This window comes from Doryrhamphus excisus, chromosome 11 (assembly GCF_030265055.1).
Source record: "Doryrhamphus excisus isolate RoL2022-K1 chromosome 11, RoL_Dexc_1.0, whole genome shotgun sequence".
Taxonomy (NCBI): domain Eukaryota; kingdom Metazoa; phylum Chordata; class Actinopteri; order Syngnathiformes; family Syngnathidae; genus Doryrhamphus; species Doryrhamphus excisus.
The window spans coordinates 12,402,512-12,418,320 of record NC_080476.1 but is presented as its reverse complement, the minus strand read 5'-3'; the positions used below and the strand labels follow the sequence as shown (position 1 = coordinate 12,418,320).

Sequence of the window (15,809 nt, the reverse complement as noted above, 5' to 3'; positions counted from 1 at the left end):
TAATTTAATTTAATTTAATTTAATTTAATTTAATTTAATTTAATTTAATTTAATTTAATTTAATTTAATTTAATTTAATTTAATTTAATTTAATTTAATTTAATTTAATTTAATAACATGGTGCATCTTCTTTCTGCTGTTAGCAAACAGCATGATTTTAGTTTTATTTAAGTTCAAGAATTATTATTATGAAAGCATATTTTTCATGTGAAGCGAATTACCGTTGAATTAAACTTTCTTTGCAAAAACAAGTCAGTGTGAATCCTGATGAAGGATGCTGAATATTTATAGCAGATGAAGCATTTATAACCCAAACATCATCATAATCATCATTTGGAATTCTGTTTGCTTGCGGAAGATGAAGAGTCTGCAGAGAGGAAAGAATTCAAGAAGCATTCCAGTATTCCCAGGATTCATTTTGCATATGAAAAGCATTGTTTCATATATTCATAAACAGGAAATGTTTTGTTTGCAGAGAACAGATGAAGACCGGCCCACCTGCTCCACACGGACCCTCAAAGACGGAACAGCGGACTCGGAGCACAACGTCCTGGCGTCCATCCTCTGGGATACTCGCTGCCCCGAGGGCCGGGAAGACGAGGAATCGGAAGTGGAGCGATTCCAGCAACTCCTGGAGCTCAAGTGTCAAATCCGCAACAGCGGCGAATACGACGTTTTCTACAGCCGGCGTAGCGTGTGTAGCATCGCCGAGCAAAGCGGCGTCCAGCACGAGTTGCGAATGCTCAATGAGGAGCTGCGTAGCATCGAGCTGGAATGTCAGAACATCATGGAAGCGCACAAACTCGGCAAGGGAAAGCAGTCGCGGTGCTCGACGCCCTCGATGCCCGGAAACCGAAACCGAAACGAGAGACTGGAAAAATGGGATAAGGACAGCTCCAGTGCTTACAACACCGCAGAGAGCTCCCGTAGCACTCCGTTGACCATGGATCGTTCTCCGGAACATTCCCTCCAGAGGATGGTGAGCGTCACTAACCAGAAGAACCTCAGCAGCAGCCTCATGAGTTCGATTCCAGGATCCAGGGCTCCCGTTCTGGGAAAGAGCAGCAGCCCGGACCACAGCAATCCGTCAGACCAATCGGATCAGACGCTGCTTCCCGAGGACCAACACAAATTCAAGCATCGACTTTCCCAAATTCCTTACTTTTCCCCGTCGCTTAGTTCACAAAGCTACATGCAGCTAATCCAGCAGCGCTCGGAATACGCACAGAGTCAGTTTTTGCCGCTTGATGAACCCAAAATGGAGTGGAAAGTGAAAATCCGCAGCGACGGCACCCGTTATATCACAAAGCGTCCCATACGGGATAAAATCCTTCGTGAGCGCGCCTTGAAGATCAAAGAGGAACGCAGCGGCGGCATGACCACAGACGACGACGCCATAAGCGAAATGAAAATGGGCCGCTACTGGAGCAAAGAGGAAAGGAAGCAGCATCTGCTCCGAGCTAAGGAACACAGGAAGAGGCGGGAATTCATGCAGAGGAGCCGACTGGAGAGCTTGAAGGAGAACCCTCAGAGCGAGGACATCAACATCATCGAGCTGAGCCACAAGAAGATGATGAAGAAGCGGAACAAGAAGATCCTGGATAACTGGATGACCATCCAGGAACTCATGACTCACGGCGCCAAGGCTCCCGACGGAGCGCAGGTCCACTTCCTGTCCGTCACGACTGTCTGAGAAGCAACGTATGTTCTACCCGTGTGGTATGAGATCATTGCCTCGTTAATGCGGCCTTTTTATGATGACATTTTTCACACTTTATAAACATAAACACCATTTTGGAAAAATTCCATGGCCTTCCTTCATCTTTTTTACATCACTTTTTTATTGGACGGATGACATTTTGGGATTTTGTGGACCCGGTTTAGCACTCACTGTACCACTTAAAGGTTTGGAGACGCTTGTTGTAATCCCTCCTTGGTTCCGCAATAAATTCATTTCCGTGATATATCAGCCAAACGTTAATAAATTGAATATTTTGGTCATTAGACAGGTTGTAACATTATTACAGCCTTGTAGACATGAAATAGCACCCCTATAGTCACCTTTACACTCCTATTTTTTTTTTACATTCACCGGAAACAGGCAAATTATGCCTATGTTTTTCCACTAATATTAGGCTAGGCTGGTTAGCGCGCAGGCCTCATAGCGAGGTGACCCCGAGTTCAATTCCACCCACTGGCATCTCTGTATGGAGTTGGCATGTTAATGTTAATAAATTGAATATTTTAGTAATTATAGCATATAAAACCTGTACGGGTTGTAACATTATTAGAGCCTTGTAGACATGAAATAACACCCCTATAGTCACCTTTACACTCCTATTTCATTTTAGGTCCACCGGAAACAGGCAACTTATGCTATATTTTTCCACTAATATTAGGCTAGGCTGGTTAGCGCAGAGGCCTCACAGCGAGGTGACCCCGAGTTCAATTCCACCCACTGGCATCTCTGTTATATCCGTGATATATCAGCCAATGTTAATAAATGGAATATTTTGGTAATTATAGCATACAAAACCTGTACAGGTTGTAACATTATTAGAGCCTTGTAGACATGAAATAACACCCCTATAGTCACCTTTACACTCCTATTTCATTTTAGGTTCACCGGAAACAGGCAACTTATGCCTATATTTTTCCACTAATATTAGGCTAGGCTGGTTAGCGCAGAGGCCTCACAGCGAGGAGACCCAAGTTCAATTCCACCCACTGGCATCTCTGTTATATCCGTGATATATCAGCCAATGTTAATAAATGGAATATTTTGGTAATTATAGCATACAAAACCTGTACGGGTTGTAACATTATTAGAGCCTTGTAGACATGAAATAACACCCCTATAGTCACCTTTACACTCCTTTTTTTTTACTGGAGGCCAACGTTCAACGTTTACTACTTCAAACTTGTCGTTATTTATTTTTCCACTAATATTAAGCTAGGCCGGCGAGAGCCTTGTAGACATGAAATAACACCCCTATAGTCACTTTTACACCCCTATTTTTTTTTGTTTACATCACATATCCCAGGCTATGGGATCACCAGACATAATGTAATGTAATGTACAACCCGGCGCTAGCATAGCAAAATAATTAGCCTCTTTACCGCGCGTACAAATTCTGTCCATGACCTTATTGGAGGTACTTACTAGTGACCACAATACTACTTCGAATTTGTCGTTCTATATTTTTCCGCTAATATTAAGCTAGCGATTGGTTAGCACGCAGGCCTCACAGCGAGGAGATTTATCCAGGCTTGGGACTTGTCTTGTAGCTTATTAGCTACATGAAGCTCCTATCCCAGAAAAGTGGGTTTCGGCAGTAGTCCTGAAGTCTTCGGGAATGCTTGGGTGTGTACACCAATCACAGTGGAGTGCACGTACCCGAAAGCGAGCCGTGGGTGGAATAAAACCATTTTGGAAATGTAAAAAAAAAAATACAGCTGGAATAGGTGCAGATTCTGGAAGATCTAGAAAGCTTTCAGTATAGCTGCTATGCATACACAATATTGCAATAAAGGTATAAGACCAGTAACCATCAACCATCAGAGAAGAAACATCTAAAAAGGCCTTCAAGGCACCAAAATATGGGACATTGAAAGGTGGAAAAAAGTCTTGATGGTCCAGATGGCTTCCAACAAGGAGATACCACCTCAGATCATTATCATTGCTCGGTGCTTGAGGTGGTGCAGGGGCGTCAAACTATGTGGAGATGTTGCAGGTGGGCATCCATCATGATTTTCAAACTCTACTTAGAACCTCCTTAAGATCAAATATGATTGACATTTCAGTGCAAAAGGTTTACCAGAGACCTCCATGGTGTAAAACCAGCTATTTGAAACATGTGCCCGAATACAGTGCACCTTGCTGGGCCACAGCAGGTGTCTCCCCCCCCTCTATTCTCTGGTTCTCCTGATACTAGTGATGTGCTCATAGTAATGCCATAATATTTCATTAGGACTAATCAAAAGTATGTTTGGTCACATCGTAATTTCTCCCAGTCCTTCTTACCCCCCAGTACAAAGTACACAACAAAATTGCAAAAAAAAGCAATTTTTTTTACTGATTCAATACAACGGAAGGCTAATCATTTTTTTTCTTTTTTTTTTTCATTTCAAGACAAATATTGTAAATTTCACTGTTCCAGCCTGTCTTTGTTTTGCAGTGGCTGTCTCATGATAGTAGGCAGCACATTTGTAGCCTGTTGAAAAAATATGTGATGATTGTAATCTTTGCAAAAAAATAAATAAATTACAACAAATTTCATGTTTTGATTTTTTTTAAACGCACATTTCTTTGCATGTATTTTTTCTAATTTATTTGTACTCATAATATTTGGAATTTATTTCCAACCTAAAATTTGGTTTATTTGTCATAATATTAATAATGTACTTTTCTCGATTATTTAAATTTTATACTACTAAATTGGCATTAATTTTCCTAATAATATTATGAGTTTATTTTTGTAAAATTTTGATTTTTTTCTAGTAAGAATACAACTTTTTCTCTAAATATTTTGACTTTATTCATGTAAAAAAATAATTTTAATTGTACAATTATATACACTTTCTTTTGTATTTTCTCCCTTGGAATTATGACTTTTATTGTGTTATTTTCAAAGCATTATAACTTTTTCTTTTCAGTTTTATTTATTGTAATTTTTTTTTACTTAAAAAATATATATTTTTCCTTTAATATTGCAACTCTTCTACGAATATGATATTATGTCCCTCAAAATATGACAATATTTTGTCATTTTATTTGGACTTCATTCTTGTAAAATTACTGCTGGATTGTTAATTTTTGCAAATTTTTTTTCGGGTCAAGCTTAAACAAAGGGTAGCGTTAGCTCTTGGTTAGCATTGGGTACTTTTCCGGCCTTTTGTACTCTAGTCTTTTAATTTTTTGGCCAGAGATTCGTCAAGATATGATGGAAAAAAATCTGTCACAGGAAAAGAAGAGCATACAAGAGTCAAATTGCATGTCAGGTACTATAAATGAGTACATGTTGGCAGGTCTGTGATAAAATGTGGACAGTCTTCTCTACCGAACACAAAGCTGATTAAAACCCCCCAAACAGAATGTGATATTGCTGACTGTCGCTGCCGTCATGTGCATGAAGTCAGGGGACCTCACGAACGTGGCAATAATATTTTCCCGCCGCTTCCAGATTGCATCTCCACAGCAGATTTGCTCTGCGTGATGGGGTTCACGGCGTGGTGAAATAAAATGCAAGCGGCAAATAAAGGCAATGAACCCCCCCCCCCCCCATCGCTGCAATAACACAAACATAACAAAAGGATGAAGACCTTCAGCGACGTGGAGACGGAGCGCGACATTCCCGCGCATCATCCCAATGGCGCCAGATGCTCTGCTTTGGTTTTGTGCTCAAATTCCTAAGATGCTTTGGCACCATAATGATGTCATGAAGGTCCCAGAAATATTTTATTTTAATTCTTGGTACATTTTAAAGATGTATGAAAAGTATGAAAAAAAAAACTTTTTGGAAAAAAGTTATAGCGCGGCGCACCAACACCTCCGTTCCTCCCACCGACGCAAGTGGCAAAGAGGGACTAGAGAAGGCGTGAGAGTTTTTAACACAGTTGAGTGTAAAATCTTAACCAATCACATGAACGCCTCCCATTGTGTCATCTGCTCCTGACAGTTAGATTAAACACAGCAGCAGGCTAATCCAGGCATTGTGATTGTGAGCCCCCTGCCACCTGATCATATACACATGTGTTCATTCATTTTCTGCCGCTTATCCTTGAGGGTCGTGGGGGGTGCTGGAGCCTATCCCAGCCATATATCCCAATCCCGGGGCACATATAGAAGAACACTTAATTTGGAGTCGCTAATTAAGCTAGCATGTTTTTGGAATGTGGAAACCGGAGTACCCGGAGAAAACCCACACATGCACGGGGAGAACATGCAAACTCCACACAGAGAGAGCCGAGGGAGGAATTGAACTGGGGTCTCCAAGCTGTGAGGCCTACACTCTAAACACTCGACCACTGTGCAGCCCATCTACATGTGTTACTAAATATCAAAATACCAAACTTACATCCATTTTCCACTATGTGGCCCCCACTGGAGGACAATAATCCCCCCCCCCCCCCCCCCCCCCCCCCGGAAACAAAGACATGGCTTCCAAAGACAAATAAATGAGATGACTCAGCAGGAGCAGCAGAAACAGGAGGAAGTGTCATTCCTACGTGAACACACGGACTAATTAACATGCAAAAATATGCAGGCTTTATTTAACAGTCAGTCCAGATTGGCTTCATCCGGTGTTGCTGTCAACGTGTCGACAGTCTTTGACGTCTCATCGGAAGACGACGGAATGACAGGCGAGTTTGCACTCAATTACACACAAAACGCTGTGAAATCCACTTTGGTTCGTACTGTTAAAATCACAGGAAAAATCCCCTTTTTTGTTCTACACACAAAGTCTACAACTAATCATCATGTCATGGCTATCAGTCCAGCTTCAAGTTTAGGGTGCTAACTATGAAATGGTGTCAGCAGTGGGATTCCGCTCTTGGACTCTGGAGTTGGGAACACCGCTGTCAAAGACTTGGGAAACCCTGAGTGAAGCATTAGGATCTCTGGAATAGATGTTGTGGGTCTTCTCCAACGAATGGTGTGAGAAGTGGGATTCCGCGTTGGGCACACCGGTGTCAAAGACTTGGGAAACCCTGAGTGAAGCATTAGGATCTCTGGAATCTAGGATTCTAGGATTTCCCAAGTCTTTGACACCGGTGTTCCTAACGCGGAATCCCACTTCTCACACCATTTGTTGAAGACTCACAACATCTATTCCAGAGATCCTTATTAAGTCTTTGACGCCGGTATTCCCAACGCGGAATCCCACTTCTCACACCAAAGGAATTGGGAAACCCTGAGTGAAGCATTAGGATCTCTGGAATAGATGTTGTGGGTCTTCTCCAACAAATGGTGTGAGAAGCGGGATTCCTTGTCTGGAAAACCGATGTCAAAGACTTGGGAAACTCTGAGTGAAGCATTGGGATCTCTGGAATAGATGTTGTGGGTCTTCTCCCACTTCTCCCACACAATCCCACTTCTCACACCATTTGTTGGAGAAGACCCACAACATCTATTCCAGAGATCCTAATGCTTCACTCAGGGTTTCCCAAGTTTTTGACAGAGGTGTTCCCAACGCAGAATCCCGCTTCTCACACCATTTGTTGGAGAAGAGCCACAACATCTATTCCAAAGAACTCAGGGTTTTCCAAGTCTTTGACATCGGTGTTCCCGACGCAGAATCCCACTTCTCCCACACAATCCCACTTCCCACACCATTTGTTGGAGAAGACCCACAACATCTATTCCAAAGATCCCAATGCTTCACTCAGGGTTTCCCAAGTCTTTGACACCGGTGTTCCCAATGCAAAATCCCACTTCTCACACCAAAGGAATTGGGAAACCCTGAGTGACGCATGAGGATCTCTGGAATAGATGTTGTGGGTCTTCTCCCACTTCTCCCACACAATCCCACTTCTCATACCATTTTTTGGAGAAGGCCCACAACATCTATTCCAGAGATCCTAATGCTTCACTCAGGGTTTCCCAAGTTTTTGACAGCGGTGTTCCCAACAAACAATCCTGCTTCTCACACCATTTGTTGGAGAAGAGCCACAACATCTATTCCAAAGAACTCAGGGTTTCCCAAGTCTTTGACACCGGTTTTCCCAATGCAGAATCCCACTTCTCACACCAAAGGAATTGGGAAACCCTGAGTGAAGCATTAGGATCTCTGGAATATATGTTGTGGGTCTGCTCCAACAAATTGTGTGAGAAGCGGGATTCTGGATTGGGAACACCGCTGTCAAAGACTTGGGAACATCCGGAGTGAAGCATTAGGATCTCTGGAATAGATGTTGTGGGTCTTCTCCAACAAATGGTGTGAGAAGTGGGATTCCGCGTTGGGAACACCGGTGTCAAAGACTTGGGGAAATCCTAGAATCCTAGATTCCAGAGATCAGTAGGCGCAGTAGGATCTCTGGAACCAACAAATGGTGTGAGAAGTGGGATTGTGTGGGAGAAGTGGGAGAAGACCCCCAACATCTATTCCAGAGATCCCAATGCTTCACTCAGAGTTTCCCAAGTCTTTGACACCGGTGTTCCTGATGCAGAATCCCACTTCTCACACCAAAGGAATTGGGAAACCCTGAGTGATGCATTAGGATCTCTGGAATAGATGTTGTGGGTCTTCTCCCACTTCTCCCACACAATCCCACTTCGCACACCATTTGTTGGTTCCAGAGATCCTACTGCTTCACTCAGGGTTTCCTAAGTCTTTGACACCGGTGTTCCCAACGCAGAATTCCACTTCTCACACCATTTGTTGGAGAAGACCCACAACATCTATTCCAGCAGTCTTAATGCTTCACTCAGGGTTTCCCAAGTCTTTGACACCGGTGTTCCCAACGCGGAATCCCACTTCTTAAACCATTTGTTGGAGAAGACCCACAACATCTATTCCAGAGATCCTAATGCTTCATTCAGAGTTTCCCAAGTCTTTGACACAGATGTTCCCAATACGGAATCCCACTTCTCACACCATTTGTTGGAGAAGACCCACAACATCTATTCCAGAGATCCTTATGCTTCACTCAGGGTTTCCCAAGTCTTTGACAGCGGTGTTCCCGATACAGAATCCCACTTCTCACAACATTTGTTGAAGACTCACAAAATCTATTCCAGAGATCCTTATGCTTCACTCAGGGTTTCCCGAGCCTTTGACACCGGTGTTCCCAACGCGGAATCCCACTTCTCACACCATTTGTGGGAGAAGACCAACAACATCTATTCCAGAGATCTTGAAAAAAAAACGACATACTAACCCCTTATGTTTTTTGTCAAAAATGACTAAAATTCAAACACTGCATTTTATGTCATTTTTGGGTGCTTCTGGGGCCCCTAATGCGTGTGTGTGAGGTTTCACGTGTTTATTTCACCAGAAAAGTGCATTGGCAGCAAGTTGAAAGAAATGAAAAAAAAAACGACACACTAACCCCTTACGTTTTTTGTCAAAAATCATCAAATTCAAACACTGCATTTTATGTCGTTTTTGGGTGCTTCTGGGGCCCCTAATGCGTGTGTGTGAGGTTTCCCGTGTTTTTTTCACTAGAAAAGTGCATTAGCAGCAAGTTGAAAAAAAAAGAAAAAAAACGACATACTAACCCCTTACATTTTTTGTCAAAAATCATCCAATTCAAACACTGCATTTTTTGTCGTTTTATGCCATTTCTGGATGCTCCTGGGGCCCCTGTTGAGTGTGTGTGAGGTGTCCCGTGTTTATTTTAACAGAAAAGTGCATTTTGAGCAAGTTGAAAAAACTGAAAAAAACGACATACTAACCCCTTACGTTTTTTGTCAAAAATGACCAAATTCAATCACTGCATTTTATTTCATTTTTGGGTGCTTCTCAGGCCCCTAATGCACGTGTGTGAGGTTTCCCGTGTTTATTTCACCAGAAAAGTACATTAGCAGCAAGTTGAAAAAAATGAAAAAAAACGACATACTAACCCCTTACGTTTTTTGTCAAAAATGACCAAATTAAAACACTGCAATTTATGTCATTTTTGGGTGCTTCTCAGTCCCCTAATGAGTGTGTGTGAGGTTTCCCGTGTTTATTTAACCAGAAAAGTACATTAGCAGGAAGTTGAAAAAAAATGAAAAAAAAACGACATACTTACCTTTTACGTTTTTTGTCAAAAATCATCAAATTCAAACACTGCATTTTTTGTCGTTTTTGGGTGCTTCTGGGGCCCCTAATGAGTGTGTGTGAGGTTTCCCGTGTTTTTTTCACCAGAAAAGTGTATTAGCAGCAAGTTGAAAAAATGAAAAAAAAACGACATACTAACCCCTTACGTTTTTTGTCAAATTCATCAAATTCAAACACTGCATTTTTTGTCGTTTTTGGGTGCTTCTGGGGCCCCTAATGAGTGTGTGTGAGGTTTCCCGTGTATTTTTCACCAGAAAAGTGTATTAGCAGCAAGTTGAAAAAATGACAAAAAACGACATACTAACCCCTTACGTTTTTTGTCAAAAATCATCAAATTCAAACACTGCATTTTTTGTCGTTTTTGGGTGCTTCTGGGGCCCCTAATGCGTGTGTGTGAGGTGTCCCGTGTTTATTTCACCAGAAAAGTACATTAGCAGGAAGTTGAAAAAAATGAAAAAAAAAAAAAAACGACATACTAACCCCTTACGTATTTTGTCAAAAATGACCAAATTAAAAAAATGCAATTTATGTCATTTTTGGGTGCTTCTCGGTCCCCTAATGAGTGTGTGTGAGGTTTCCCGTGTTTATTTAACCAGAAAAGTACATTAGCAGGAAGTTGAAAAAAAATGGAAAAAAAAACGACATACTTACCCCTTACGTTTTTTGTCAAAAATCATCAAATTCAAACACTGCATTTTTTGTCGTTTTTGGGTGCTTCTGGGGCCCCTAATGAGTGTGTGTGAGGTTTCCCGTGTTTTTTTCACCAGAAAAGTGTATTAGCAGCAAGTTGAAAAAATGAAAAAAAAACGACATACTAACCCCTTACGTTTTTTGTCAAAAATGACCAAATTAAAACACTGCATTTTATGTCATTTTTGGGTGCTGCTGGGGCCCCTAATGTGTGTGTGTGAGGTTTCCCGTGTTTATTTCACCAGAAAAGTGCATTAGCAGCAAGTTGAAAAAAATGAAAAAAACGACATACTTACCCCTTACGTTTTTTGTCAAAAATGACCAAATTAAAACACTGCATTTTATGTCATTTTTGGGTGCTGCTGGGGCCCCTAATGCGTGTGTGTGAGGTTTCCCGCGTTTTTTTCACCAGAAAAGTGTATTAGCAGCAAGTTGAAAAAATGACAAAAAATGACATACTAACCCCTTACGTTTTTTGTCAAAAAATGACCAAGTTCCAACACTGCATTTTATGTCATTTTTGGGTGCTTCTCAGGCCCCTAATGCGCGTGTGTGAGGTTTCCCGTGTTTATTTCACCAGAAAAGTGCATTGGCAGCAAGTTGAAGAAAATGGAAAAAAAAACGACATAATAACCACTTACGTTTTTTGTCAAATTCATCAAATTCAAACACTGCATTTTTTGTCGTTTTTGGGTGCTTCTGGGGCCCCTAATGAGTGTGTGTGAGGTTTCCCGTGTATTTTTCACCAGAAAAGTGTATTAGCAGCAAGTTGAAAAAATGACAAAAAACGACATACTAACCCCTTACGTTTTTTGTCAAAAATCATCAAATTCAAACACTGCATTTTTTGTCGTTTTTGGGTGCTTCTGGGGCCCCTAATGCGTGTGTGTGAGGTGTCCCGTGTTTATTTCACCAGAAAAGTACATTAGCAGGAAGTTGAAAAAAATGAAAAAAAAAAAAAACGACATACTAACCCCTTACGTATTTTGTCAAAAATGACCAAATTCAATCACTGCATTTTATGTCATTTTTGGGTGCTTATCAGGCCCCTAATGCGCGTGTGTGAGGTTTCCCGTGTTTATTTCACCAGAAAAGTTCATTCGCAGCAAGTTGAAAAAAATGAAAAAAAACGACATACTAACCCCTTACGTTTTTTGTCAAAAATGACCAAATTAAAACACTGCAATTTATGTCATTTTTGGGTGCTTCTCAGTCCCCTAATGAGTGTGTGTGAGGTTTCCCGTGTTTATTTAACCAGAAAGGTACATTAGCAGGAAGTTGAAAAAAAATGGGAAAAAAACGACATACTTACCCCTTACGTTTTTTGTCAAAAATCATCAAATTCAAACACTGCATTTTTTGTCGTTTTTGGGTGCTTCTGGGGCCCCTAATGAGTGTGTGTGAGGTTTCCCGTGTATTTTTCACCAGAAAAGTGTATTAGCAGCAAGTTGAAAAAATGACAAAAAACGACATACTAACCCCTTACGTTTTTTGTCAAAAATCATCAAATTCAAACACTGCATTTTTTGTCGTTTTTGGGTGCTTCTGGGGCCCCTAATGCGTGTGTGTGAGGTTTCCCGTGTTTATTTCACCAGAAAAGTGCATTAGCAGCAAGTAGAAAAAAATGAAAAAAACGACATACTAACCCCTTACATTTTTTGTCAAAAATCATCCAATTCAAACACTGCATTTTTTGTCGTTTTGACGCCCTAAAATTTGGGCATTTTATGCCATTTTTGGATGCTCCTGGGGCCCCTGTTGAGTGTGTGTGAGGTTTCCCGTGTTTATTTTAACAGAAAAGTGCATTTTGAGCAAGTTGAAAAAAATGAAAAAAACGACATACTAACCCCTTACGTTTTTTTTCAAAAATTGACGCCCTAAAATTTGGGCATTTTATGCCATTTTTGGATGCTCCTGGGGCTCCTGTTGAGTGTGTGTGAGGTTTCCCGTGTTTATTTTAACAGAAAAGTGCATTTTGAGCAAGTTGAAAAAACTGAAAAAAAACACATACTAACCCCTTACGTTTTTTTTCAAAAATTGACGCCCTAAAATTTGGGCATTTTATGCCATTTTTGGATGCTCCTGGGGCCCCTGTTGAGTGTGTGTGAGGTTTCCCGTGTTTATTTTACCAGAAAAGTACATTTTGAGCAAGTTGAAAAAACTGAAAAAAACAACATACTAACCCCTTACGTTTTTTTTCAAAAATTGACGCCCTAAAATTTTGGCATTTTATGCCATTTTTGGATGCTCCTGGGGCCCCTGTTGAGTGTGTGTGAGGTTTCCCGTGTTTATTTTAACAGAAAAGTGCATTTTGAGCAAGTTGAAAAAACTGAAAAAAAACACATACTAACCCCTTACGTTTTTTTTCAAAAATTGACGCCCTAAAATTTGGGCTTTTGATGCCATTTCTGGATGCTCCTGGGGCCCCTGTTGAGTGTGTGTGAGGTTTCCCGTGTTTATTTTAACAGAAAAGTGCATTTTGAGCAAGTTGAAAAAACTGAAAAAAACGACATACTAACCCCTTACGTTTTTTTTCAAAAATTGACGCCCTAAAATTTGGGCATTTTATGCCATTTCTGGATGCTCCTGGGGCCCCTGTTGAGTGTGTGTGAGGTTTCCCGTGTTTATTTTAACAGAAAAGTGCATTTTGAGCAAGTTGAAAAAACTGAAAAAAACGACATACTAACCCCTTACGTTTTTTTCAAAAATTGACGCCCGAAAATTTGGGCATTTTATGCCATTTTTGGATGCTCCTGGGGCCCCTGTTGAGTGTGTGTGAGGTTTCCCGTGTTTATTTTAACAGAAAAGTGCATTTTGAGCAAGTTGAAAAAACTGAAAAAAACGACATACTAACCCCTTACGTTTTTTTTCAAAAATTGACGCCCTAAAATTTGGGCATTTTATGCCATTTTTGGATGCTCCTGGGGCCCCTGTTGAGTGTGTGAAAGTGCATTAGTAGCAAGTTGAAAAAAATGAAAAAAACGACATACTAACCCCTTACGTTTTTTGTCAAAAATCATCAAATTCAAACACTGCATTTTTTGTCGTTTCGGGGTGCTTCTGGGGCCCCTAATGCGTGTGTGTGAGGTTTCCCGTGTTTTTTTCACCAGAAAAGTGCATTGGCAGCAGGTTGAAAAAATGAAAAAAAAAAACGACATACTAACCCCTTACGTTTTTTGTCAAAAATGACCAAATTCCAACACTGCATTTTATGTCATTTTTGGGTGCTTCTCAGGCCCCTAATGAGTGTGTGTGAGGTTTCCCGTGTTTTTTTCACCAGAAAAGTGCATTAGCAGCAAGTTGAAAAAATGAAAAAAAAAAAAAGACATACTAACCCCTTACGTTTTTTGTCAAAAATGACCAAATTTAAACACTGCATTTTATGTCATTTTTGGGTGCTTCTCAGGCCCCTAATGAGTGTGTGTGAGGTTTCCCGTGTTTATTTCACCAGAAAAGTGCATTGGCAGCAAGTTGAAAAAAATGAAAAAAAACGACATACTAACCCCTTACGTTTTTTGTCAAAAATCATCAAATTCCAACACTGCATTTTATGTCGTTTTTGGGTGCTTCTGGGGCCCCTAATGAGTGTGTGTGAGGTTTCCCGTGTTTTTTTCACCAGAAAAGTGCATTAGCAGCAAGTTGAAAAAAATGAAAAAAAACGACATACTAACCCCTTACGTTTTTTGTCAAAAATCATCAAATTCAAACACTGCAGTTTTTGTCGTTTCGGGGTGCTTCTGGGGCCCCTAATGCGTGTGTGTGAGGTTTCCCGTGTTTTTTTCACCAGAAAAGTGCATTAGCAGCAAGTTGAAAAAAATGAGAAAAAAAAAACGACATACTAACCCCTTACGTTTTTTGTCAAAAATGACCAAATTCCAACACTGCATTTTATGTCATTTTTGGGTGCTTCTCAGGCCCCTAATGCGTGTGTGTGAGGTTTCCCGTGTTTATTTCACCAGAAAAGTGCATTGGCAGCAGGTTGGAAAAAAATGAAAAAAAACGACATACTAACCCTGTACGTTTTTGGTCAAAAATCATCAAATTTCAACGCAGCATTTTATGTCGTTTTTGGGTGCTTCTGGGGCCCCTAATGAGTGTGTGTGAGGTTTCCCGTGTTTTTTTCACCAGAAAAGTGCATTAGCAGCAAGTTGAAAAAAATGAAAAAAACGACATACTAACCCCTTACGTTTTTTGTCAAAAATCATCAAATTCCAACACTGCATTTTATGTCGTTTTTGGGTGCTTCTGGGGCCCCTAATGACTGTGTGTGAGGTTTCCCGTGTTTTTTTCACCAGAAAAGTGCATTAGCAGCAAGTTGAAAAAAAATGAAAAAAACGACATACTAACCCCTTACGTTTTTTGTCAAAAATCATCAAATTTCAACGCAGCATTTTATGTCGTTTTTGGGTGCTTCTCAGGCCCCTAATGAGTGTGTGTGAGGTTTCCCGTGTTTTTTTCACCAGAAAAGTGCATTAGCAGCAAGTTGAAAAAAATGGAAAAAACGACATATTAACCCCTTACGTTTTTTGTCAAAATTGACCAAATTCCAACACTGCATTTTATGTCATTTTGGGGTGCTTCTCAGGCCCATAATGCATGTGTGTGAGGTTTCCCGTGTTTTTTTTCACCAGAAAAGTGCATTGGCAGCAAGTAGAAAAAAATGAAAAAAAAACGACATACTAACCCCTTACGTTTTTTGTCAAAAATCATCAAATTCCAACACTGCATTTTATGTCGTTTTTGGGTGCTTCTGGGGCCCCTAATGAGTGTGTGTGAGGTTTCCCGTGTTTTTTTCACCAGAAAAGTGCATTAGCAGCAAGTTGAAAAAAATGAAAAAAAAACAACATACTAACCCCTTACGTTTTTTGTCAAAAATGACCAAATTCAAACACTGCATTTTTGTCGTTTTGGGGTGCTTCTGGGGCCCCTAATGCATGTGTGTGAGGTTTCCCGTGTTTTTTTCACCAGAAAAGTGCATTAGCAGCAAGTTGAAAAAAATGAAAAAAAAAAAACGACATACTAACCCCTTACGTTTTTTGTCAAAAATGACCAAATTCCAACACTGCATTTTATGTCATTTTTGGGTGCTTCTCAGGCCCCTAATGCGTGTGTGTGAGGTTTCCCGTGTTTATTTCACCAGAAAAGTGCATTGGCAGCAAGTTGAAAAAACTGAAAAAAAACGACATACTAACCCCTTACGTTTTTTGTCAAAAATCATCAAATTTCAACGCAGCATTTTATGTCGTTTTTGGGTGCTTCTGGGGCCCCTAATGAGTGTGTGTAAGGTTTCCCGTGTTTTTTTCACCAGAAAAGTGCATTAGCAGCAAGTTGAAAAAAATGAAAAAAATGACATAC

At 40.5% G+C, this 15,809-nt stretch overlaps 2 protein-coding genes across 7 annotated transcripts in view; one reads left to right on the top strand and one right to left on the bottom strand.

The window, feature by feature from the left end:
• LOC131137799 (PDZ domain-containing RING finger protein 4-like) overlaps nucleotides 1–4,260 on the top strand; it is a 100,672-nt gene extending 96,412 nt beyond the window's left edge. For all 5 annotated transcript variants that reach the window (XM_058086112.1, XM_058086111.1, XM_058086114.1 and 2 more), the window contains one exon: nucleotides 476–4,260. In XM_058086112.1, the coding sequence (XP_057942095.1) occupies nucleotides 476–1,693 (1,218 nt within the window). In that variant the 3' untranslated portion in view covers nucleotides 1,694–4,260. The remainder of the gene's footprint in view (nucleotides 1–475) is intronic.
• LOC131137800 (glucoside xylosyltransferase 1-like) overlaps nucleotides 1–15,809 on the bottom strand; it is a 51,189-nt gene that overhangs the window by 13,163 nt on the left and 22,217 nt on the right. The gene's annotated exons all lie outside the window — the stretch shown is intronic.